The sequence below is a fragment of the Arabidopsis lyrata genome (genome assembly GCF_000004255.2).
Source record: "Arabidopsis lyrata subsp. lyrata unplaced genomic scaffold ARALYscaffold_1, whole genome shotgun sequence".
NCBI classification, from domain to species: Eukaryota; Viridiplantae; Streptophyta; class Magnoliopsida; order Brassicales; family Brassicaceae; genus Arabidopsis; species Arabidopsis lyrata.
In genome coordinates this window covers 10,109,318-10,129,933 of record NW_003302555.1, presented here as the reverse complement: position 1 = coordinate 10,129,933, position 20,616 = coordinate 10,109,318, and the positions used below count along the sequence as shown (strand labels likewise).

The window sequence follows — 20,616 nt, the reverse complement described above, 5'->3', positions numbered from 1 at the left end:
ACCTGACTTTGCTCGTCTTGTTGTCATTCTTCACCGACTAGAAAGAATTGATACAGTTTTAGCCTTTTAGCTAGGGATGTTACCGACTGGTCGACCATTATTTCGGGTGGGGCAAGAACTAATTTCTTTAAAGGTTATGAAAAGATCTGGTTAACTTTTGAGCTGGACCTTAGTAGGACCAGCTTTGTCAAAACTTTGAATTAGACCGAAGCTGTGTGCAACCACATTAAGCCTAAAGCTAGTTCACAAGATCATCAAAACAGACTGATCTGGCTATTTGAATCATCACATATTTTTGAACAAAACCATATAAAAACAACTTTACTAGAATTGAATTCTCATAATTCCTATCAAAAACCTTCCTTTTTCACAATCTGGTTCTTTAAATTGAGTTTTTTATTTTTAATTTTTTCCTTATATCGTTTCCTTGCTAAAGCTCTCAACAACTCCTACGCAATGTTTGGATCGGTTTAATACTTAAACAAAGAAGTTTTTTTTTCAAATTTGAAAAGTCAAATTCTCCAAGGGATTTTCAATAAATAACACTAGTCTTGTAAGTGACAAAACGACATCGTATAGGGTATAGCAGCAAAGCTTCATGCAGAGCAAAACCCTTAGCTTAGCAGAAGCGTTAAGAGTTTCAAAGGAAGACAAAAATGGGGAAATCAAAGAGGACGAAAATGGAGAGATCAAAGAAGAAGGATCTAAATCAATCTATGATTACTCATCCTAGCAACATCGTCGATACTCTCCAGGTATTCTTCCCTCTTACCATGTTTGTTTCATGTTTTTGGCAATGAATTAGGATCGTGATTACTGATTAGACAAAGATTATGCTAATTTTTTTTTGCAGTTGTATCCAACAGCGTCTCCTACAGTAGAAAAAGTTCACTGGAACTATGTTCTTCATATTTCTGATTACCTCTCTACACAAGCCACCATAGGTTTTCAAAAATTTGTTTCACTTGTTACAATTTCTCGATTCGTTTTTTTGTGATTTCTTCTTCTCAATTTCTGCGTGCTTATTACTCTAAACAGTGAGAATGCTATGGACTGGAGAATCTCCAAAAGCTGAATCACTTACGGAGACAATGGAGTCTTACTTCAATGCTCTTCATGGGTTTTTGCTCTGTTTCCATGGAAGCACTCTTGGTGCTGGACCTACTCTGTCTTCAATCATCCACGGTTCTGTTAAGCAAATCGTTGATTCCAGCTTCAGATTGTTTCAGGGTTCTGTCTCCCTTTACGGTAATTTTTGAAAGTTTTATACTTTTGTCACATATCTCAACAAACTCTCAATGTAACATCTATTGAAGTACTTGTCTTGTTAAAGGATAGTGTAGCCACAGTTTGATTTGCTTTCAACATACTTCTAGTGAGTGCTTAACTGTGGATGATTTTTCCAGAGGGATCATATGAAAAAGGCAAAAAGCCGTCTATTCCGCAGCTTTCAGGAGCAGTTTCGGAGGCATGCTTTAGTTTCAAGAAGATGCCTATAACAAACCTTGTCGCGATTGGCAATGCTATTTCGCAGGTTGCTGTTATCATAAAGGATGTTCTTAATGAGATGAAAAAAGTGAAGCCAGCTTGTCCTTTGAGTGAGTGTGAGGCATCTGGTGATGATTTTTCTCCTAAGCAAATAGAAGTTGCTAAAATGGTGGCTGACATTGCGTCTGAGGCGATGATGGTGATAATAGTCATTCGAGTAATCACCAGGACAATGGAGGAGGAACATCCAAAGGAAAATAGCGGGTTTGTGGACTCGCTAGAGAAGCTACTAAAGCTGTGTCAAAGAACTGGAGTACTGATAGAAGAGCTTGGAACTTGCGTTTATCATCCACCGCTGAAGATAGACAAGATGATTCAAACGGTGAAGGTACTAGAGGGAAACCTTGATGAAGTTAAGGCTCAAGTTGAGCATATGAAGAGGTCTTCCAACGCTTTCCCGGGAGTTTGCAGAAAGCTGCGAGACGCGATCAAACTCATGGAAGTTGAATTGGACAAAAGAAAGCATCTGAATCAAATTCTGATTTCTCATCAAAAGACTATCTACAATACTCTTCAGGTATGTTTCTTCTTACCTATTTTTGTTTGTTTCATGTTTTCTCGTGATGAATTAGACAAGGATTATGTCAAAACTTTTTGCAGTTGTTCGATCCAACAGCGTCTCCTACAGACGAAAAAGTTAATTGGAACGATGTTCTTAGATGTCTAATTACCTCTCTAAACAAGCAACCATAGGTTGATCCATTCACAGTATGCTTTTTTTTTTCTCTGCACTGCTATTTCTCACTTTGTTCAATGTTCGGTTTCCTCTGCATTTACAGGAGAAACATAATAATGTCTCTTATAAGTTAAAGACTGCTTCATCTTTTCCAAGCTCATAATCTTTGATCTTTCTTTGAGACTGTATGTTCATGAGCGTTTCTTGTTAAACCTGACTCTGCTTCTATAAAGGTTACCAAGTTCATAGTCTCTGATCTTTCTTAAACTTTCCTATGCAATGTTGGGATCGATTAATAGTCAAATACTTAACAAGAGACTTGTTGAAGTTTTTTTTTTAAGCTTGAAAAACAAAACTCTTGAAGGGCTTTCCTGTAAATAATAACAAGTGTCAGTGTCCTATGTCGTGAAAACGGCGTCGTTACGAACCGTAGCAAAGCTTTAGCTTCGACAAAACCCTTAAGCTTAGCACTAGCTACTAGAGACGTCAAAGAGTTTGAAGGAAGACAAAAATGGTGAAATCAAAGAAAGAAGATCTAAATCAATTTCTAATTCCTCGTCTTAACACCATCTACGATACTCTACAGGTAAAATTTTCTTCTTACCGATTTTTGTTCGTTTCACACAATTAGATTCGTAATCAGACAGATTATGCTACAATTTTGCAGTTGTTCGATCGAACAGCTTCTCCTACAGTGGAGAAAGTTAATTGGAACGATGTTCTCCAGATGTCTGATCACCTCTCTAAACAAGCCACCATAGGTTTTTAAAACTTGCTTTCACTGTTATAGTTTCTTGATTCCTTTTTGTGATTTCTTGTTCTCAATTTGTGCTTGGGGTTACTCTTAATAGTGGGAATGCTATGGACTGGAGAATCTCCTAAAGCTGAATCACTTAAAGAGACAATGGAGTCTTACTTCAATGCTCTTCAAGGGTTTTTGCTCTGTTGCCATGGAAGCACAGTTGGTGCTGGACCTACACTTTCCTCAATCATACATGTTTCTGTTAAGCAAATCGTTGATTCCAGCTTTAGATTGTTGCAGGGTTCTGTCTCCTTATACGGTAATGATTGAAAGTTTTATACTTTCTCCTATTATGGCACAGTTTGATTTGCTTTCAAGATGCTACTTCTAGTGAGTGCTTAATTGTGGATGGTTTTGTTTTTGTATCTGTGAACTAGAGGGATCATATGAGAAGGATAAGAAGCCTTCTATTCCGCAGCTTTCGGGAGTGGTTTGGGAGGCATGTTCCAGTTTCAAGAAGGTTCCTGCAACAAACATTGTTGCGATTGGTAGGGCTATTACACAGGTTGCGGTTTCCATGAAGGATGTTCTTAGGGAGATGAAAGAGGTGAAGCCAGCTTGTCATTCAGCTGAATGTGAGGCATCTGGTGATAATATGTCGGGTGATGATGATGACGATTTAGGTGATGATTTGTCTCCTGAAGAAATGGAAGTTGCTAGGATGGTTGCTGAGATTGTGTCTGAGACAATCATGGTGATAAAAGAACTCATTCGAGTTATCACTGGGATGATTAAGATGGAGAACCCAAATGATAATAGCGGGTTTGTGGAGTCACTTGAGAAGCTACTGAAGCTGTGTCAAGGAACCGGTGTACAAATCGATGAGCTTGGAGCTTGCGTCTATCCACCGCAAGAGATGAACAAGATGAAACAAACGGTAAAGATAATACAGGGGAATCTCAACGAATTTGAAACTGAAGTTGAGCGTTTGAAGAGTTCTTCAGACGGCTGTTCGGGAGCTTGCGAAAAGCTGCGAAACTCGTTGAAACACATGGAAACTGAATTGGATAAAAGATGTGAAGCAGAGCTAGTAGTTGAAATGCAGAATGTTACTCTTGGCAATTAGAAAGAGTTTGGATTTTGCAATTGAGATTTTTTTTGGTTTGTTTCTGTCGGTAAGTGGCTTGTGCCTTTAGCATTCATGTAATGTTCAATGTGTTGCATACGTTATAGATATGGTACTTAGATTTTGTTTTCGTCATCTCGAAATCAGATATTGAGAATAGATTTCGAACATTCTTTAGACATGAATCACATGATCATGTGAATGTAGCAACTAAGTAGGTAAATATCACATGAGAATGTTTTCCAAAACCAAATCGAAATGGTAAACCGGTTGCATTTCTGGGTCGTGGTTTCCGGTTGGTTTTAATTTTGACTTCAGAGAGGAAAGTTGCACAGAGAACCGAATTTAACGGTTTTAAAACCGTGGATTTTACGGTTAAAGATAAAAACCAAACCGGAAGGGAGATTGAACCGGTCCGGTTAAGAGAAAATTGAGATAAACCCTTATTTTGTTTAAGCGCCGGGAGATGTTTGATCGCCGACGCACGGGAGGGAGAGATGGCAACACAAGGCTTCGTGGAGAATTAATGGCCGCTCCTCCTTCTCTTCTCGGATCCTTGGAAATCGATTCTCTTCAAGTCTTGATCAATTCAAAGCTTTGGTTCCTATGTGTTCCTCTCTGTTTCCTCAATGATCCTATGTCTCCGTCTCTGTCTCAGAGCTTCGAGATCTTTCTTCTCTATTTCTACTACCAACAACAACAACAATAACCTCTCACGCTTCCTCTTTCGATTCTCTACTCTTCCTCATTGCGCTGCGTCGTCTTCTTCCTCCTCCAATCTCGAGTCTTATTACGCTAATCTCATTTTGAGCTCTCACGGAGATAATCAACCTAATCGGAAGTGGTCTTCTCATCAGTTTCGTCTCCTCTTGACTGATCCAGATTTGCTTATTAGAGTCCTTAATATGATTCGGGTAAAGCCCGAAATCGCTTTTCGGTTTTTCAATTGGATACAAAGGCAGAGCGATGTGAAGCAGTCACGGCAAGCTTTTGCTGCGATGTTGGAGATTTTAGCTGAGAATGATTTGATGAGTGAAGCTTATTTGGTTGCTGAGAGGAGTATCAATCTTGGTATGCACGAAATTGATGATCTTTTGATTGATGGGAACTTTGATAAGTTGGTTGCTCTCAAGCTTTTAGATCTGTTGTTGTGGGTTTACACTAAGAAATCTATGGCGGAGAAGTGTTTGTTGAGTTTTGAGAAGATGATTAGGAAAGGGTTTTTACCTAGTGTTAGAAATTGTAACATAGTTTTGAGGGTTCTTAGGGATTCAAGGATGATGAATAAGGCCCAAGAGGTCTATGAGACGATGGTTATGCATGGTATTATGCCGACGGTTATCACGTTTAATACTATGTTGGATTCTTGTTTCAAGGCTGGTGATTTGGAGCGAGTCGACAAGATTTGGTTAGAGATGAAGAGAAGAAATATTGAATTTAGTGAGGTGACTTACAATATACTAATCAATGGGTTTTCCAAGAGTGGTAAAATGGAGGAAGCTAGGCGGTTTCATGGAGATATGCAAAGATCTGGGTTCCCTGTTACACCTTACTCGTTTAATCCGTTGATTGAAGGGTATTGCAAACAAGGTTTGTTTGATGAAGCTTGGGGAGTTACAGACGAGATGCTCAATGCGGGTATTTATCCAACCACATCCACGTATAATATTTATATACGTGCTCTCTGCGAGTTTGGAAGAATAGATGATGCCAGAGAGCTGTTATCTAGTATGGCTGCTCCTGATGTTGTGTCTTATAACACTCTAATGCATGGATACATCAAGATGCGGAAGTTTGTAGAGGCTTCTCTCTTGTTTGATGACTTGAAAGCTGGGAATATCAATCCCAGTATTGTCACCTATAATACTCTAATAGATGGTCTTTGTGAGTCAGGGAACTTGGAAGGTGCTCAGCGGTTAAAAGAAGAGATGACCAGCCAACTGATATATCCTGATGTGATTACGTACACGACTCTTTTAAAAGGATTTGTTAAGAATGGGAATCTTTCCATGGCTACTGAAATTTATGATGAGATGCTGAGGAAAGGAATTAAACCTGATGGATATGCATACACTACAAGGACTGTGGGTGAATTGCGGCTTGGAGATTCAGAAAAAGCATTTCGTCTGCACGAAGAGATGGTGGCAGAGGATCATCATGCTCCAGATCTGACCATCTATAACGTTCGTATAGATGGACTCTGCAAGGTTGGGAATCTGGAAAAAGCGATTGAGTTTCAGCGCAAGATTTTTAGAGTTGGTCTTGTCCCAGATCATGTTACTTACACCACGGTTATTCGCGGTTATTTGGAGAAGGGCCGGTTTAAGATGGCCAGAGACTTGTATGATGAAATGCTGAGTAAAAGGTTATCTCCCTCTGTGATTACCTACTTTGTGTTGATTCATGGTCATGCGAAAGCAGGAAGGCTAGAACAAGCCTTTCAGTATTCCACCGAGATGAAAAAGAGAGGCGTTCGTCCAAATGTCATGACGCACAATGCTCTTTTACATGGCATGTGCAAAGCTGGTAATATAGATGAAGCTTACAGATACTTGTGCAAGATGGAAGAAGAGGGGATTTCACCAAATAAATATAGCTACACTATTCTTATAAGCAAGCACTGTGATCTCGATAAATGGGAAGAGGTTGTTAAATTGTATAAAGAGATGCTAGATAAAGAGATTGAGCCAGATGGTTACACACATAGAGCCTTGTTCAAACATTTGGAGAAAGACCACGAGTCACGAGAGGTTGAGTTCCTCGAAAAGCTATTACTCAGTTGACGAGGAAGCAAAGTTGGTGACTTGAAATGATTATATTTTTTCTTGGAGCTGGCCGGTTCCGTCCCTGAGTGCATATGGTCAAAATTTTATGACTACAATGCACAATCTAGTTGATGGCTCAGCTTAATTGGTACGTAGAAACTCTTCTCTCAGCTTTCACAAAGGCTTCTGCATCATCTGTGATTGTAGATTGTAATGCATCTATAGCTATCCTTCTGCCAGGGGATAACATACTCTGAGCTATGGCCAGAATCAATCCAATGTTGTTGAAAGCTCATTGCTTTAAGCTTATAACTCATTCTTACACAACAGCAGAGGCAAAGAGAATAGGAATAAAGATGACCAACACATAAATTGGTGTTTGCAAAGGAAGTTCACACTCAGTGAAGAAGATTTCCTGTGTATTGTTTAATTCTTTGGACCATTTTTTGGGAATAGAGAAAAATGTTGAAAAACATATAATTTCATTTTTGGAAAGAAAAGCCAAAAGTACAAAGCTCTGTTTCTCACAAGACTCTTAGCATGTTTTAGGTAATCACTAAATTTACTTCTCTCTCTTTTGTAAGCATTGCCTCTGTCGCATTTCATTTCCACTGCATCATTTTGTACAAAAATCATCCGTCACTATTTCTATTTATATGATATAAAACGAAAATACAGACTCTATTAGTAATTTACTATTTTTGGTTTTTTAAAGTTACTTGATGTAATGATCAACAAAAAAAATAAAATCAACGTTTCTAAAAATGGTAGGAACAAATAAAAAAACTATATCAGTAATTGTCCACATTGGTTTTTTTTTTTTTTACCTTGAGGAGGTTCGATAAAAAAAAATCCGAAACCCTAACCTCTCAAGCAAACCATCATCATCTTCTTTCACTCATCCAAAAAAAAAACCTAAACCCTAGAATGCGTATCGCTTTCTTTAACCTGAATGTGCAATCAAACTCCTCTTAGATCTATGGCTCTCGATTCTTCCGGAAAACAACCTGAGCAGCAACAACAACCGCGAGGGTCCTCTGGAAACGGCGAAGCAAGATTGAAACTTCGGAGAACCCCAAATGAAGAACATGAGCCTGAGAACTATGAAGATCTACCTTTGGACTATAGTCCTTCTCTGTTTAGCTCTCTTGAGCGTTACTTACCTGAGCAGCTTCTCAATTCCACACGAATCGATAAAGCTAGTTTCATGAGAGACCTTCTTCTCCGATATTCCCCTGATACTGAGCGAGTTCGGGTAAAGTTTCTTCCTTTTACTAATTTTTCATAGTTTGAGCTTACATTTCTGTGATTTGAGCTTGAATTTGTGTCTCATTTGCAGACTCTGAGGCATAAAGAATACAGGGACAAAATCATGTCTTCTTACCAAGTAATCTTCTTTGTCGGATTAGGTTAACAAGTCTTAATCTTGAATTGGTTATTTGAATCTTTTTTGCTTGTTGTTGAACTGATTTTGCAGCGTAAGCATGGAGAGATCTATACTCTTGACCCTACTAGTTTCTTTACTCCATCGTTTCTTAGAGCTTTTAGTGGGAAGTCAGAGCCGAATTTCAGAAATATCATGGTTGAATCTTATCCTGGGATTTTCACTTTTGAAATGTTTAAACCACGGTTTTGTGAAATGTTACTTGCAGAGGTATGAATTGGCTTAAAGTTATCGTTTTTTGTTTGTTTGGACAGAGCTAAGGTTGTTGTTCTCTGTCTTCTCATCAAATTCTTGACTGATTTCTCAGGTTGAACATATGGAGAAATGGGTTTATGATTCAAGATCTACAATAATGAGACCTAATACGATGAACAATTTTGGTGTTGTCCTTGATGATTTTGGCTTTGATAACATGCTTCAGAAGTTGGTTGATGACTTTATTAGTCCTATAGCTCAAGGTTAAGATTCTAAATGTGTTTTTGTAGATTTTGGTTATTGTTGCAAGTTTGTTTTTTGTGATATATTTGCTGATGGGCTTAGTTCAAATCTTGTGTCAGTTCTGTTCCCGGAAGTCTGTGGATCCTCTTTAGATTCTCACCATGGCTATATTGTTGAATATGGAAAAGATAGGGATGTTGATCTTGGTAAGTACTGTGAATGGTCTCTTTCTTGGTAGTTAATTTTGGACTTGTGGAACACATCTAAAAACTTGCTTCTTGATTTTAGGGTTCCATGTGGATGACTCTGAGGTTAGTTTGAATGTCTGCTTGGGTAAACAGTTTTCTGGTGGGGAGCTGTATTTTCGAGGCGTGAGATGTGATAAGCATGTGAATTCCGATAGCACGGAAAAGGTACCTGTGGAACCAACTATCAAAAGCAGCCAAGTGTCTTTATGATTCTGCATTATATGTTGTCTCAACCACAAAGATCTTTTCTGTATATCTTGTTCTTTTGTAGGAAGTTTATGATTACTCTCATGTACCTGGTCATGCCATTCTTCATCGTGGACGTCATCGCCATGGTGCTAGAGCTACAACTTCTGGACACCGAGTCAACTTGATTTTGTGGTGTAGAAGGTGAAGATATTTTTCATCAGCAAATGTGTTTCATGAACCATTTAATAGGATTTCATATTTCCCCTCTCTTTCTCATTGTAGCTCAACTTTTCGAGAGATGAAGAATTATCAGAGAGATTTCTCGAATTGGTGCGGAGGATGCAAACTTGAGAAACAGAGAAGGCAGCGTGATTCGATTAATGCAACTAAAGAGGTATGTATATCAATGCTGCATTATAGTCTATAGATGATGGTTTTTTTTTAACAAGCAAGTGTTTTGCATTATCTTATGTTTTTGGTAATTTGCAGATACTGGCTAGGAAAGCTGCAGAGAAGACACTTGTTGAGCTGGCTTCAAAATCTTGTGCCGACTAAATAAAAACAATGATATGTCAAAAAGCTCATTTCTTTGTATCATTCCCAGTGGCTATGTGCCTATGTGTATAGGAAGGCAAGTTAAATCGTTTGTCTGTAAGCAAGCATTAGATACCTTTGTCAAGGGTAAATTTTGTTCCATTTTTCAGATTGCTGCCTGTAACAATAAATTTCTTAGAGTGAAGCCAAATGAAACAAACAAATCAAACTTTCCTATCGATATAACGCCATCTCTCTTGGAGAATTTGAGAATGTGGGCAGTTTTTGGAAGTAAAACTGTTTGTAGCAATCATTATTATCTTTTTTGGCTTTCACAAAAAAAACAAAATACATTTTAAGTATAAGAGCTAAAAGGTTTACAACATTTTGTAATTTGTGAAAACTGAGAAGCAAAATCGGTTAAACAAAATAAAAACACCTTACTGAAATATTTTGGGCGTCTTCAAATTTCCCTTTTGCTCTCTTTAAGCGTTTTATGCAACTTTTTAGCTTGAGTCAAAACACAATCTTGGTCGAACAAAGCTGACACAACTGCTACGCCTTTTAGATTCGGTGCATCGATCTGCATAACAGACTCAGCATTTGAGATCCCTATGCCTCCGATGGCAACAACCGGTAATTTTGATGCGTCACATACTTCTTTTAGTCCATCAAGTCCTATGGTACGATTGTTGGCCTTAGTGTTCGTTGGAAAAACTCCTCCTGACCCAATGTAGTCTGCACCATCTTTCCATGCTTGATGAGCTTGTTCTGGTGTCTTACATGAGACCCCGATGATCTTGTCCGGGCCAAGAAGAGACCGAACTAGATCAACCGGCAAGTCGGATTGACCGACATGGACTCCATCAGCATTACAAGCAAGGGCAATGTCGATCCTATCGTTGATCAGCAAAATAACTCCATGGGACCGGCATATGTCAACGCATGCTTTTGCTTCTTCGAGAAACTCCCGTGTTTCGGCTTCTTTCTCCCTGTAAAAGCACTGAGATGTCATTTGGGCTTCCATAAGAGAGAGATACAAAAAGAGTTGAAGCTTTAGTTACAGCAAACATAATCAAACCTTAGTTGTATGATTGTGGCCCCTCCCTCTATAGCAGCTTTCACGGCATCCACAATGGACCGGTTCCATTTTCTGTTCATTCTAGAATCTGAAACAGCATATAGAAAGAGGTCATCTGGATTGAATATGCTGCATCGAGAACTTTGGGGATCCTTCTTAAGACCGAAAAAGTGGTCAAACGGTCCTTGCATCCCACTGCCAATGGCAATATCTTTGCTGTAATCTAGGGCATTATCGACGAAGCGTTTAGCCACCTGCCAACATCAGAACGGTCCGGGACTTGAGATTATTAGCCTTTGTTAATACAGTATTTAATAATACAAACACAGATATCTCATCCCCAAATACTTTCCCATCATCAATCTCCAAATACCTCTGCTGAAATTTGAACTTATAGAAAAGAAGGTGTTCCCCTTAAAATCAATTTCACTGACGAAGAGTCAATGCAGACAGACTAATATATATCATAGAGAGCCATGGAACATAGCATATTCTGTGAAGAAATTGTTTGAAGAAAAAGAAGCATATATAAATGTACCTTCACGGCTGAGAGCATGGAAGAGCCTTTTGCAAGCTCTGCTGCAATACATGAAGCCAAAGTGCAACCAGTCCCATGAGTATTTCTTGTAGCTACGCGAGGAGAACGGAGTTCATGAAATTCCTTGCCTAAAAAAGTTCCACATTTTTATAACCACAAATGTTTTAAGTCTGTCAAGCTTCATCAACAAAATCAATGTAATAATAAAAAGACCGATGAACTATCATACCATCGAAGTAAACATCTACTGAATTTGATGAGTCAGGAAGATCACCACCTTTAACAAGTACGAATCTGAAGCACACAAAAAAAGGGATCAACATCACACAATAATGCTCATGTACTGAGCATAACCACAAGCAGAAAGATTTCTTCTCAATTCGTCCACAGTAGGTTAAATTAAGGGATGACTAGAAAAATAAGTGTAGACGATAGAGAGGAATGAGAGAAAATGGAAACCTAGGACCCATTTCATGCAACAACTTTGCTGCAGACCGCATATCTGCAACAGTCTCAATCCGAAAACCGCCAAGTAAAGCAGATGCCTCTTTCACATTTGGGGTTATAATGTCAGCAATTGGCAGTAATCTCTCTCTGCAATAAGAAACCATAGTTACGAAAGAACATAACCAAGTCAAACACAGAAATTCCAAACTAACAAATGCATATATAAGCTTACCTAAAGATAGAGAGAATAGAAGAACCAGCAAGAACATGCCCACTCGTAGACACCATCACAGGATCAACAACCAAAGCTACCTTAACACAACAAAACTACACTAAGCATTGAAATACACAAAATTTCAAAATCTGAAAACAGAACAAAGCAAGGTTGTTTTTGGTTCTGTACCACGAACTGGAAAATCTGATAGATTTTGAAGAAGAACCTCAACGATCTCAGTAGAAGGAAGCATCCCAGTCTTCACCTGTCACAATTACTCAATCATAAGAGAGTAATCACAAATCACTAATCATATGAAGAAGAAGAGCTTACGACGTCAAATTCAAAGTCAGAGAGGACAGATTTGAGCTGTTCAGAGACGAATTCCGGAGGAAGAAGATGAACAGATTGAACTCCTCGAGTGTTCTGAGCAGTGACGGCGGTTATGACGGAAGCGCAATAGACACCACGAGCTGCGCAGACTTTAAGGTCCGCTTGAATTCCAGCTCCGGCGCCGGAATCTGATCCCGCCACAGTTAAAACTTGCGGTACCTTTCTAACATTCTCCGTCGTCGTCATTAACGCCGTCGTGCTTCTCCAATTCGCCGGCCAACTTCTAATTCCTCCTAAGCTATTCATTTCTCGTCCCTTTCTTTATTTCCTTTTATTTTATTGTCGTGACCAAATATTTTCTAAATTTAATTGACTTTAATGTGAAATTTTTTTGGTAAATATATAAAAAAAAAAGATATAAATAAATTTCATCGATTTATATGATCTTCTTGGTAATCAGTTTTCGAAAATTCATCCATATGCTTATTTCAATAATTTTTACACAAATCATTTGTATGAGATACGTTAAAAGGACAATAAATAAAAAGATAGATAGATACATTGATAAATTTGAAAGCAAGCTTTATATAATTGAATAATATTCATATATACAACGTTTCAGACTAAATTACAAATCAAACACTTTATTCATTCGGACACACTAAAAATAGGACCAAAGCCGTTTTTGTTTTACAAATCAGCATAATGCATCATCCAATCACAATGCATTTTACATTACACGTGTAATTATTGTAGATATATATATCATCATCATATATACAGAAAGCTATACAAGTTTACCGAGTGGTGTGGTTCAATGTTGCTGCATGAGATGAGTCAACCATGGACCATGAACTCTGACCGAGACACAAGCTACAACACCAAGGGCTCGAGCTGTCTCTATAACCCTCTCTTTCAATCCTCCTCCTCCTCCTACTTTCTTCATCTCTGTTTCCACCATTCTCTTCCCATTTTCACCATTCCCGGCTAATAAAGCTCCTCGAGCCGCTTTGTATATACAACCTGTAACTCTTTGATACACTGTGTTACTTTCTCCCAAACTCTTCCCCAATAATCCTCTCATCATCTTCTTTTTCTCTACATCTTCTTCACTCATCGTTGTTTCGATGATCTCCATTAGTCCTGCTTCTTCCTTCCCATCTAACAACTCCAACAATTTCTTTGCCATGCATTCCGTTTCGGTTTCGCTCTTCACAAGCATTTGACGCCATATGAGCAAGCTGCATAACAAAAATCCGTTTAAGGTGAGAAAGTACTCTACTTTCTATATAAATCTTCTTACCATATGTAAACCATCATTCATACCTTGTTGTTACTACAACTATCTTCTGAATTTCAGCTTGAATATCCCTCACGCGAGAGAAGTTGAGCAGAAAAGTTTCTGGTAAACCTTCTGGTGTTAAACCAGATACCTGACTCACCAGCTTCAACAATCCAAGCCTCACTGCCAAATCAACTCTTTCTCCCTTGCATTCTGATAGTTGACCTCCTGTTACCAAAAAGTATATGAAAACGTTTTAGTGCTATATAATAATTTAAAAAGAATGTATTTATAGAGTTAGTTCTTCAATCAGGGTAACAAGCAAAACCTGCAGTGACCGTAACAGTTGACTTGGACGTTGTATTGACCGAGGATAGAAAGCTTCCACCCGTTTTGAGTGAAATTCCCATGGAGGATCTCTCAACCACATTCAAGGCTGAAATCGTATTGCTGTGCTCTTCCCACTCGTCTTGGCTAGACAAAAGAGCTGAAATCCACCTTCGTGTCACTGGTAGTGATTCGTAGGCTTGAGCGGGAGGTCCATAACGCTTTTCAAAAGCTTGTGTAAGGTAATCAAAGCCTGCTGGCCCTTGCAAAAAGGGTTTCATGATTGTTATGCGACCTATGCCTATCTCTCGCTTAAGATCCTGTTGGATAAGGAACAACAAAATGAAGAAACTGATAAGTGGACAAGTAAAGCAGAAAGATATTTTCTTCTTTCCAAAGCTATCACTGCTGCTGAATAAAGAGAAAATAAGCTTCTGAATACAGACCTGAATCTGCTCAAGAATGAAGCGGATTCCCTTGACTATCGCAACAGCATGCAAGTTACCAGACTCATCTTTAGCTTCACACAACCTGTGAAGTTCCATGAGTAGATTCTGGTGGGTGCTTTCATTCTCACGGTCATTAGCTGGGGCAGAGAGTTTCCGCAGAGTAGCCAACGCAAACTCAAGCATCTTTCCAAGGTAATCGATATCCAAGGTGCCTGAGTTAAGCAACTACCAATAAAGACGAAATGAGAACAACCCAAACTAAAAATGTACAAAAAAGGACAGTCACTTAATATGAGACCAGAGAGATGAGGCAAACCTGTGAGAGAATGTCCAAATCAATAGTTTCAGATATTTCTACTTTCCAGCTATCTGGTACCATTTGGCAAAGTTCGTCACTCACTTCTTTCATAAGGTTAGAGATGCAACTATAGTCTGGTTTTTCCAATTTCATGGATTCCATGACACTATCCCAGAAAGCTCTCTCCATAGTCTCCTTTATCCTTCTCTGCAACACACATTTACAAAATCAATGCCAAGAACATCCCTACAACCCAAAATTGTAATGAGTCCAACAACAATGTGCAGAACTGCAGAAGCCATATACCATTCCCTAGATTATCCTCGATGCAAAGAAAACAAACCTTAAGATTATCCTCTTCATCCTTGACAGTGGATCCACCAGGAAACTTGAAATTCCAATCGTGCAGGAACTCATTCACCATCAACTCATTCTGTTTTGAAACCTCGTCCACAGTGTCATTACTGGCTCTAGAGGGTCCAGATGAGGGTGGAGTATCATCCTTAAATAGAGAACGACTAACACGTTTTGACCCTTCAACACCTATGCTATCATTACTTCTGCTGCTGGAACTAGACACAGACTGAACTGGAGACGAAGCTGGGCTTGGAGAAAAGAAACATGCGAGCTGATTAGCCATAGGGCTTCCATTCTCCTTCGCTTGAAAGTACTTTGTTCGTGTTTCTGACAACGCATTTTCCATGCGCTCAACTCCTGCAACTCCACTCAGGTGCCGTACTTTCTCTGTTAGGAGTTCTTGATCTTGTGTTACCTACAACGAGAATTCACATTACATTACAAAAATATCAAAAGAGTCCCTTATTTCCCTTTTTCAGATATATAGATTGCAAACCTGCATTTGAATTGCTTTCTTATCATGAGTGAGCATAGTTTCTTCCCCTTCTGGAGTTAGCTTGCATTTTTGAATCATGGAAAGCTCAAGCTGACAAGCTGCTCTTACCAAGTCATCTTCCAACAACCGAGCATCCTTAACTTTCCAAATCACAAATGAATTCAAAAAGGAGCACCACGCCTTATCGAATAAGTCCAACTGAGATCTCAAGGTACGCAGTTTTGATTCTCCACCAGAAACCTGAACAGGACCCTCTTGAATAACGTTTATCAATAACTTAAGCTCCCTCACAAACCCTTTAGCCGCGTTATTGAGAGCAGCCTCTTGATCACCTTGACCGTTAAAAACAGCATCTGGATGGCCGAGTATCATAAAGGCAGAAAGAACAACTCTGACAGGATACCTAGACATCTTTGCTGATGTCCCAGCCACGTTCCTAACAGAAGAAACCTTCTTTCCTTTTCTGCTCCTCAAAGTACTTGGCGTAACCTTTCTCCTTGGGGTGGCAACTCTTCGAAGTAGATGATCAATGTTATCCAATATGGACGATTGAGAAGCGATGGTAACATTCTTAGAAGCTTCTAAGCGAACTTCAAGGCGATCAAGCAAAGATTTAACCGTTTTAAGAGTATTAGGCGATTCAATTAACACCGCAAGCTGCTCAAATGGCAGTGACTCGCTAATCTTCAAACCATCATAAGCTTTCGCCAAATCCAAAGTTGTCCTCTTCTGCCTCACAAAACACCTCCAACACCTAAAAACAACCCAAAGTAACACATACTATCAAAAAGCTATTCAAAAAAAGCATACACGAGAATTGAGTAGCGCTTCATTACCTTGACAGCTTTCTAGAGAGAAGATCAGCATCTTCCTGCATCATATCGCAATAGAGACTAATAGAATCACGTTGTCTTCTTCTCTGGCGAAGAAACTCCGATCTATATCTCTTTGCCTAAATCATCAAACACCAAAAAAAGCGTAAGATTAAGAAACACAACATATAAGAGTAAGCAACACAAAGACCAAAGCTTACTCTTTGCAATTTGTCTTCAAGTTTATCCCTCATTTTACTTCTCTCAATCTCACGCTGATTAGAAACAGAGTTGGCAACGTGACGTACTTGTTGGACACGAGCACGTGCTTTCTTCTTCTCAGCTTCAAGCAACCCAAGACGTTTCTTCTCAGCAGCAACACGTTTCTGATTAATCGACGCACGAACTCTTTCCTTATACTTACTCTCTCTAGCCATCCTTCTCATCATAGACTGAGACGTTCTCTCTTTAGCACAAGCCCTTTTCTGATGCGATGCCTTGAGAATCTTCATTCTATTAGCTTCAGCTTTTTGAACACGAGACTCCACTTGAGTTCCAAGCTTCACACGTTCCCTCTCCGACCGTATCTCCACACTTGTTTTCGCTGCTTGTCTTAACTCATCTAACTTCGCTAAACGCATCTGTGCTTTCGCAAGAATCTCCAACCTAACAATTTCAACAATCAAATCAATCTACACAGACAGAGCCAGAGAGAGACATAAATCATCGAAAGACTAAGACTTTGAATTGAAGTTTTCACCTTTTTTGTTCAGCAGCAAGAAGTCTTGCTTCGATCCGTTGGCCAAGTTCTTCATCAGATGATCGTGAAGGGCTTCTAGGTTTCGCACGAGCCTTTCTCGAAACGTTATGATAAAATTGCTACACAGAATTGACAAAAAGACAAAAACTTTAAGCAAAATTAAATATAGAAATCAAAGACTTGGTCATTTCAGGCTTAATCAGGAAATTAAAAAAAGAAAAAGAAAAAAGAACCTGTCTTCGTAGATGGGCATGAAGAAGCTTGTCTTCAATATCTTGAACAGAAGATACTGTCTTCTTACTACAGTCAGACAAAAGCCTCTCACGAATCCTCCGTGGAACTCTCATCACCGCCGGAGTATTAATCTCCTCCGACGAGATATCCAAAACGATCGCTTCCCCTCGATCTTCCTCCATACTTTCGATCAATCAGTAAACCAATCTCGATCAACGATCCAATGAATTCAACCAAAAAAAGCAATTTTCAGAGATAAAAGTCGAACAAGAAGAAGAAACAAGAAAAGAAGTTTGCTTTGTGTGTTTTCCTTCTTTCTCTTCTTTTTATTAAAAAAATCAGTTTTTTTTTTGTTTTGATTAAGAAAAAAAAAGACTGTTTGGTCACAAAGCGTTGCCTTGTGGATCGAAAGTTCGAAACTGCGTATTTTTACATTCAAAGGTTATCTAAGAACTCGACACGTCAGCGACGAACCTAACCGTGTTATTTTATTAAATTGACGATAATACCCCTTTTGTTGTAGCAGAATTTTCTGACGCTACCTACTACTATCCGAAATTATTGATTACTCCTAGATACTCCATATTTTTTTTAACCCACATTCTTGCATGATCTTATTATGGCAATAGAATTAAATTAGAAAAGTTATTATCGACAGCTAATCAGATTTAAGATAATAAAATCAATAACGTGATCAAGTTCTCTACCCATCATCGATAATATATGCTTTAAACAAAACGATTAAACGAACTAAGCAAAAAGGTCGTTGGAACTAAGCAAAACTCTTGTTGCATGTATCATGCCATTTGCGTTGATTATCTAAACTCTGTTTTCATTTTTGTCATCTTGTATATATTTTTTTGTAAGAAGATTATGACATAATAATATTATTAATATACATAATATATAATCTACTACTGATCATAACGCTTAGTTTATACTTATTTGTGTTAAACTTCCATTTTGCATCCACAATCAAACAAAAATGGTATGTCATGGGAAATAAAATCTTGAAACAATCGCTAAACTGTTAATCTCTAGGCCAGTTACAACGAACCCAAAAGGCCAAATGCATTTATATGAACAAGTTTGATTACTTATGTCACACCATATATAGTTCCACCAAATTTCCTTTCTAATTAAATATATCCAGTCTTTGAGAATTCCATGGTAATTTGAAGTTGATTTTTATTTGACAGTAGTTGCATGCATTATAAATGAGTAAGCTACACTATATATCTTAACGTACATGCTTACCAAAACAAAAAGATACACCATATAATTGTCGACGACCTAAAGAGTGTTTGAGATCATTAAGATAAAGAGAGTAGTCATTTTTACCCCAAAAAAAGAGAGTAGTCATTAATTGTTATCTTCAAGGTCGACAAAGGAAAAAAGTAAAAGTGGTCATATTCGATTTCTGATAGGTATATCAGAGAGATTAAATGCTTTTCAAAATTTTATACATGATTTGGACCTCTTATCTAATATCATTCACTCAATTTATGGACGAGAGCACAACCAAAATTTAAATACTTATTTAAGAAGGAAGAAAATATTTAGCAACTTGGCTTTAAAGGTTATTCCACTTGTCACTATTGAAAAATTCGAGTTTTGAGCCTTTGAGTAATACCATGGTCACCTTTATATTGCAACCACGTGGTAAAAAGATTGTAACGCTTCAATTTCAATGACACTTTTTTTGTGGACTTTTGTCATCAAATGTACCAAGTTAATAAAAGTATAGAAACTGAGGATGTATGAATTGTTTCTAGCTAGACATCAGCAAAAAATTGTTTTGTGGATACACTTTCCTTAATATATGCATATAATTGAGGTTGGTCTTAGATTTTAGCGTATTTGTGTACAGGGCCGGTCCGGTAAAATCCGGGGCCAAATACAAAAAAAAAAAATTGGGGTATTTTTAAAAATAAAAACTGCTAATTTTTTTTTTTTTGCTAATTATGGAGTATTTATAATTTTTATTTAACAATTTTTTTAAAAATTTTGGACATTGTTTTCTAGTTATAGGATTTTTTCCTAATTATGAGGCTTTTATATTAAGGATGGGGCTTCTATGTTTATTTTGAGGCCTATTGTAATCATTTTTAGGCCTATTTAATTCATTTTGAAGCCTTTAAAAAAAAAAAAATTCCACATAATTGGGCCTCGAAAATATGAGGCCCAATACAAATGTATCATAGAAATTGGTCCATGGCCGGGCCTGCTTGTGTATATATTATAGTGAATTTTTAGTCTTGTATAATATTTTGAACGTAAGATCTGAATATTGGTACATGAACACAATCTAATATTTGTAAAGTAATTAACATAGACACAAGTAATGAAACACAATAATACTATAAAGATGTTTGAGGAACGAAGATTGATGGTTGTAAACGATATTATTTTGTGCATTACTTGTTATATGTTAATTGGTTTTCAAATATTAGACTGTGTCCATTTGTCAATATTCAGGTCCTACATTCTTAACTCAAAAATCGCTCCGCAGTGCGACAGTTTGATAACAATTAGAGTCCTAAGATAAAATTATTTCTTCTTTTGATTCACAACACTCAAAATCAAAAGTTGATCGAATGCTAGCCTTGTATTGTACTCTTAGACACAAACAAGAGAAGGAGAGAGAAGAGAAGGATTTGGATGCTTTGATCGATGATAGAATGAGAAGACAAAGGCTTGAATTTATAGCTAAATCTCAACGTCTATGCCATAAAGAGGAGGATACGAAAGTTATGAGAATTGATTCTCTAACGTTAAAGTCGTAATTGATTCCAACCTTAATTTACGAGAGTTAATTAGGTTGTTACAAAATCAATCAAGGAGATATTTCTTGAATTAGCTAACAACATAATTCATAATGGATATAGACAAACAAGAATAAACTTATGGGTTATAAACCCATTTTATTAATCTCAAATCTCAAATCCAACCCATATTTTTTTTTGTTTCTCCTCTGACCTCAAAGTGGTCCAATTAACTTTTAGTCAAAATTCCAAGTTTAACAAGCTAACTACTTCGGATCTCCATTTCTCATTTAAACGAACTCCGTTTTTGACCTTTCAATACAGTATACACCATCGTGCAGTGCTCGCCGCAATCATTTCATCTTGTCCGAAATTTTGTCATTCTGATGAACGTCTCAACCGGAAAATTTACAGTAACAATGGTCAAAACCATTTTTTCAAAAAAAACAAGTTCCAACATTAGATTAGATCGATATCTTTTTGCATGGTGTTTGAGATAATATTTATTGATTT

General features: G+C 37.8%; 6 protein-coding genes across 7 annotated transcripts; 4 read left to right on the top strand and 2 right to left on the bottom strand.

Moving 5' to 3' along the window:
* Positions 1–520: 520 nt before the first annotated feature.
* LOC9329316 lies at positions 521–2,374 on the top strand. Its single transcript, XM_002893209.2, has 5 exons — positions 521–755; positions 854–944; positions 1,039–1,248; positions 1,407–2,065; positions 2,149–2,374. The coding sequence occupies exons 1-5, from the start codon at positions 657–659 to the stop codon at positions 2,239–2,241; spliced, it is 1,152 nt and encodes a 383-aa protein (XP_002893255.2). The 5' UTR covers positions 521–656; the 3' UTR covers positions 2,242–2,374.
* Positions 2,375–2,657: 283 nt separating this feature from the next.
* On the top strand, positions 2,658–4,262 carry LOC9329315. Its single transcript, XM_002893208.2, has 4 exons — positions 2,658–2,810; positions 2,892–2,985; positions 3,076–3,285; positions 3,404–4,262. The coding sequence occupies exons 1-4, from the start codon at positions 2,736–2,738 to the stop codon at positions 4,090–4,092; spliced, it is 1,068 nt and encodes a 355-aa protein (XP_002893254.1). The 5' UTR covers positions 2,658–2,735; the 3' UTR covers positions 4,093–4,262.
* Positions 4,263–4,474: 212 nt separating this feature from the next.
* LOC110225130 (pentatricopeptide repeat-containing protein At1g22960, mitochondrial) lies at positions 4,475–7,530 on the top strand. 2 transcript variants are annotated; one of them, XM_021014019.1, is made up of 2 exons: positions 4,475–7,005; positions 7,098–7,530. In XM_021014019.1, the coding sequence occupies exon 1, from the start codon at positions 4,722–4,724 to the stop codon at positions 6,873–6,875; it is 2,154 nt and encodes a 717-aa protein (XP_020869678.1). In that variant the 5' UTR covers positions 4,475–4,721; the 3' UTR covers positions 6,876–7,005; positions 7,098–7,530. The 2 variants fall into 2 exon arrangements, with proteins under 2 accessions (XP_020869678.1, XP_020869679.1); XM_021014020.1 differs by having other exon boundaries at positions 7,083–7,530.
* A 168-nt stretch (positions 7,531–7,698) lies between these two features.
* Positions 7,699–9,879, top strand: LOC9326609 (uncharacterized PKHD-type hydroxylase At1g22950). The gene is made up of 9 exons (XM_021013501.1): positions 7,699–8,112; positions 8,197–8,244; positions 8,335–8,511; positions 8,609–8,759; positions 8,859–8,945; positions 9,028–9,152; positions 9,259–9,377; positions 9,459–9,570; positions 9,666–9,879. Exons 1-9 carry the CDS (start codon positions 7,810–7,812, stop codon positions 9,729–9,731), a joined length of 1,188 nt encoding a protein of 395 aa, XP_020869160.1. The 5' UTR covers positions 7,699–7,809; the 3' UTR covers positions 9,732–9,879.
* Positions 9,880–10,010: 131 nt separating this feature from the next.
* On the bottom strand, positions 10,011–12,671 carry LOC9326608 (thiamine biosynthetic bifunctional enzyme TH1, chloroplastic). Its single transcript, XM_021013500.1, has 8 exons — positions 12,324–12,671; positions 12,180–12,255; positions 12,009–12,084; positions 11,789–11,923; positions 11,559–11,623; positions 11,330–11,457; positions 10,792–11,045; positions 10,011–10,702 (listed from the first exon to the last, which is right to left on the bottom strand). The coding sequence occupies exons 1-8, from the start codon at positions 12,627–12,629 to the stop codon at positions 10,174–10,176; spliced, it is 1,569 nt and encodes a 522-aa protein (XP_020869159.1). The 5' UTR covers positions 12,630–12,671; the 3' UTR covers positions 10,011–10,173.
* A 219-nt stretch (positions 12,672–12,890) lies between these two features.
* LOC9329314 lies at positions 12,891–17,706 on the bottom strand. Its single transcript, XM_002890499.2, has 11 exons — positions 17,338–17,706; positions 17,105–17,223; positions 16,566–17,010; positions 16,369–16,484; positions 15,533–16,286; positions 15,023–15,451; positions 14,698–14,886; positions 14,379–14,606; positions 13,934–14,252; positions 13,650–13,833; positions 12,891–13,564 (listed from the first exon to the last, which is right to left on the bottom strand). Exons 1-11 carry the CDS (start codon positions 17,518–17,520, stop codon positions 13,138–13,140), a joined length of 3,393 nt encoding a protein of 1,130 aa, XP_002890545.1. The 5' UTR covers positions 17,521–17,706; the 3' UTR covers positions 12,891–13,137.
* Positions 17,707–20,616: the final 2,910 nt, after the last annotated feature.

Coding starts and splice junctions, on each gene's coding strand:
- LOC9329316 (XM_002893209.2), top strand. CDS start 657: ATGGGGAAATCAAAGAGGACGAAAATGGAGAGATCAAAGAAGAAGGAT. Junction 756..853: donor ACATCGTCGATACTCTCCAG/GTATTCTTCCCT, acceptor TTTTTTTTGCAG/TTGTATCCAACAGCGTCTCC. Junction 2,066..2,148: donor CTATCTACAATACTCTTCAG/GTATGTTTCTTC, acceptor AACTTTTTGCAG/TTGTTCGATCCAACAGCGTC.
- LOC9329315 (XM_002893208.2), top strand. CDS start 2,736: ATGGTGAAATCAAAGAAAGAAGATCTAAATCAATTTCTAATTCCTCGT. Junction 2,986..3,075: donor CTCTAAACAAGCCACCATAG/GTTTTTAAAACT, acceptor TACTCTTAATAG/TGGGAATGCTATGGACTGGA. Junction 3,286..3,403: donor GGGTTCTGTCTCCTTATACG/GTAATGATTGAA, acceptor TCTGTGAACTAG/AGGGATCATATGAGAAGGAT.
- LOC110225130 (XM_021014019.1), top strand. CDS start 4,722: ATGATCCTATGTCTCCGTCTCTGTCTCAGAGCTTCGAGATCTTTCTTC.
- LOC9326609 (XM_021013501.1), top strand. CDS start 7,810: ATGTGCAATCAAACTCCTCTTAGATCTATGGCTCTCGATTCTTCCGGA. Junction 8,946..9,027: donor AGATAGGGATGTTGATCTTG/GTAAGTACTGTG, acceptor TCTTGATTTTAG/GGTTCCATGTGGATGACTCT. Junction 9,153..9,258: donor ATTCCGATAGCACGGAAAAG/GTACCTGTGGAA, acceptor GTTCTTTTGTAG/GAAGTTTATGATTACTCTCA.
- LOC9326608 (XM_021013500.1), bottom strand. CDS start 12,629: ATGAATAGCTTAGGAGGAATTAGAAGTTGGCCGGCGAATTGGAGAAGC. Junction 11,046..11,329: donor CCATGCTCTCAGCCGTGAAG/GTACATTTATAT, acceptor TGATGTTGGCAG/GTGGCTAAACGCTTCGTCGA. Junction 10,703..10,791: donor GCCACAATCATACAACTAAG/GTTTGATTATGT, acceptor GTGCTTTTACAG/GGAGAAAGAAGCCGAAACAC.
- LOC9329314 (XM_002890499.2), bottom strand. CDS start 17,520: ATGGAGGAAGATCGAGGGGAAGCGATCGTTTTGGATATCTCGTCGGAG. Junction 15,452..15,532: donor AGAAAGCAATTCAAATGCAG/GTTTGCAATCTA, acceptor TTCTCGTTGTAG/GTAACACAAGATCAAGAACT. Junction 13,834..13,933: donor AACTGTTACGGTCACTGCAG/GTTTTGCTTGTT, acceptor TTTTGGTAACAG/GAGGTCAACTATCAGAATGC.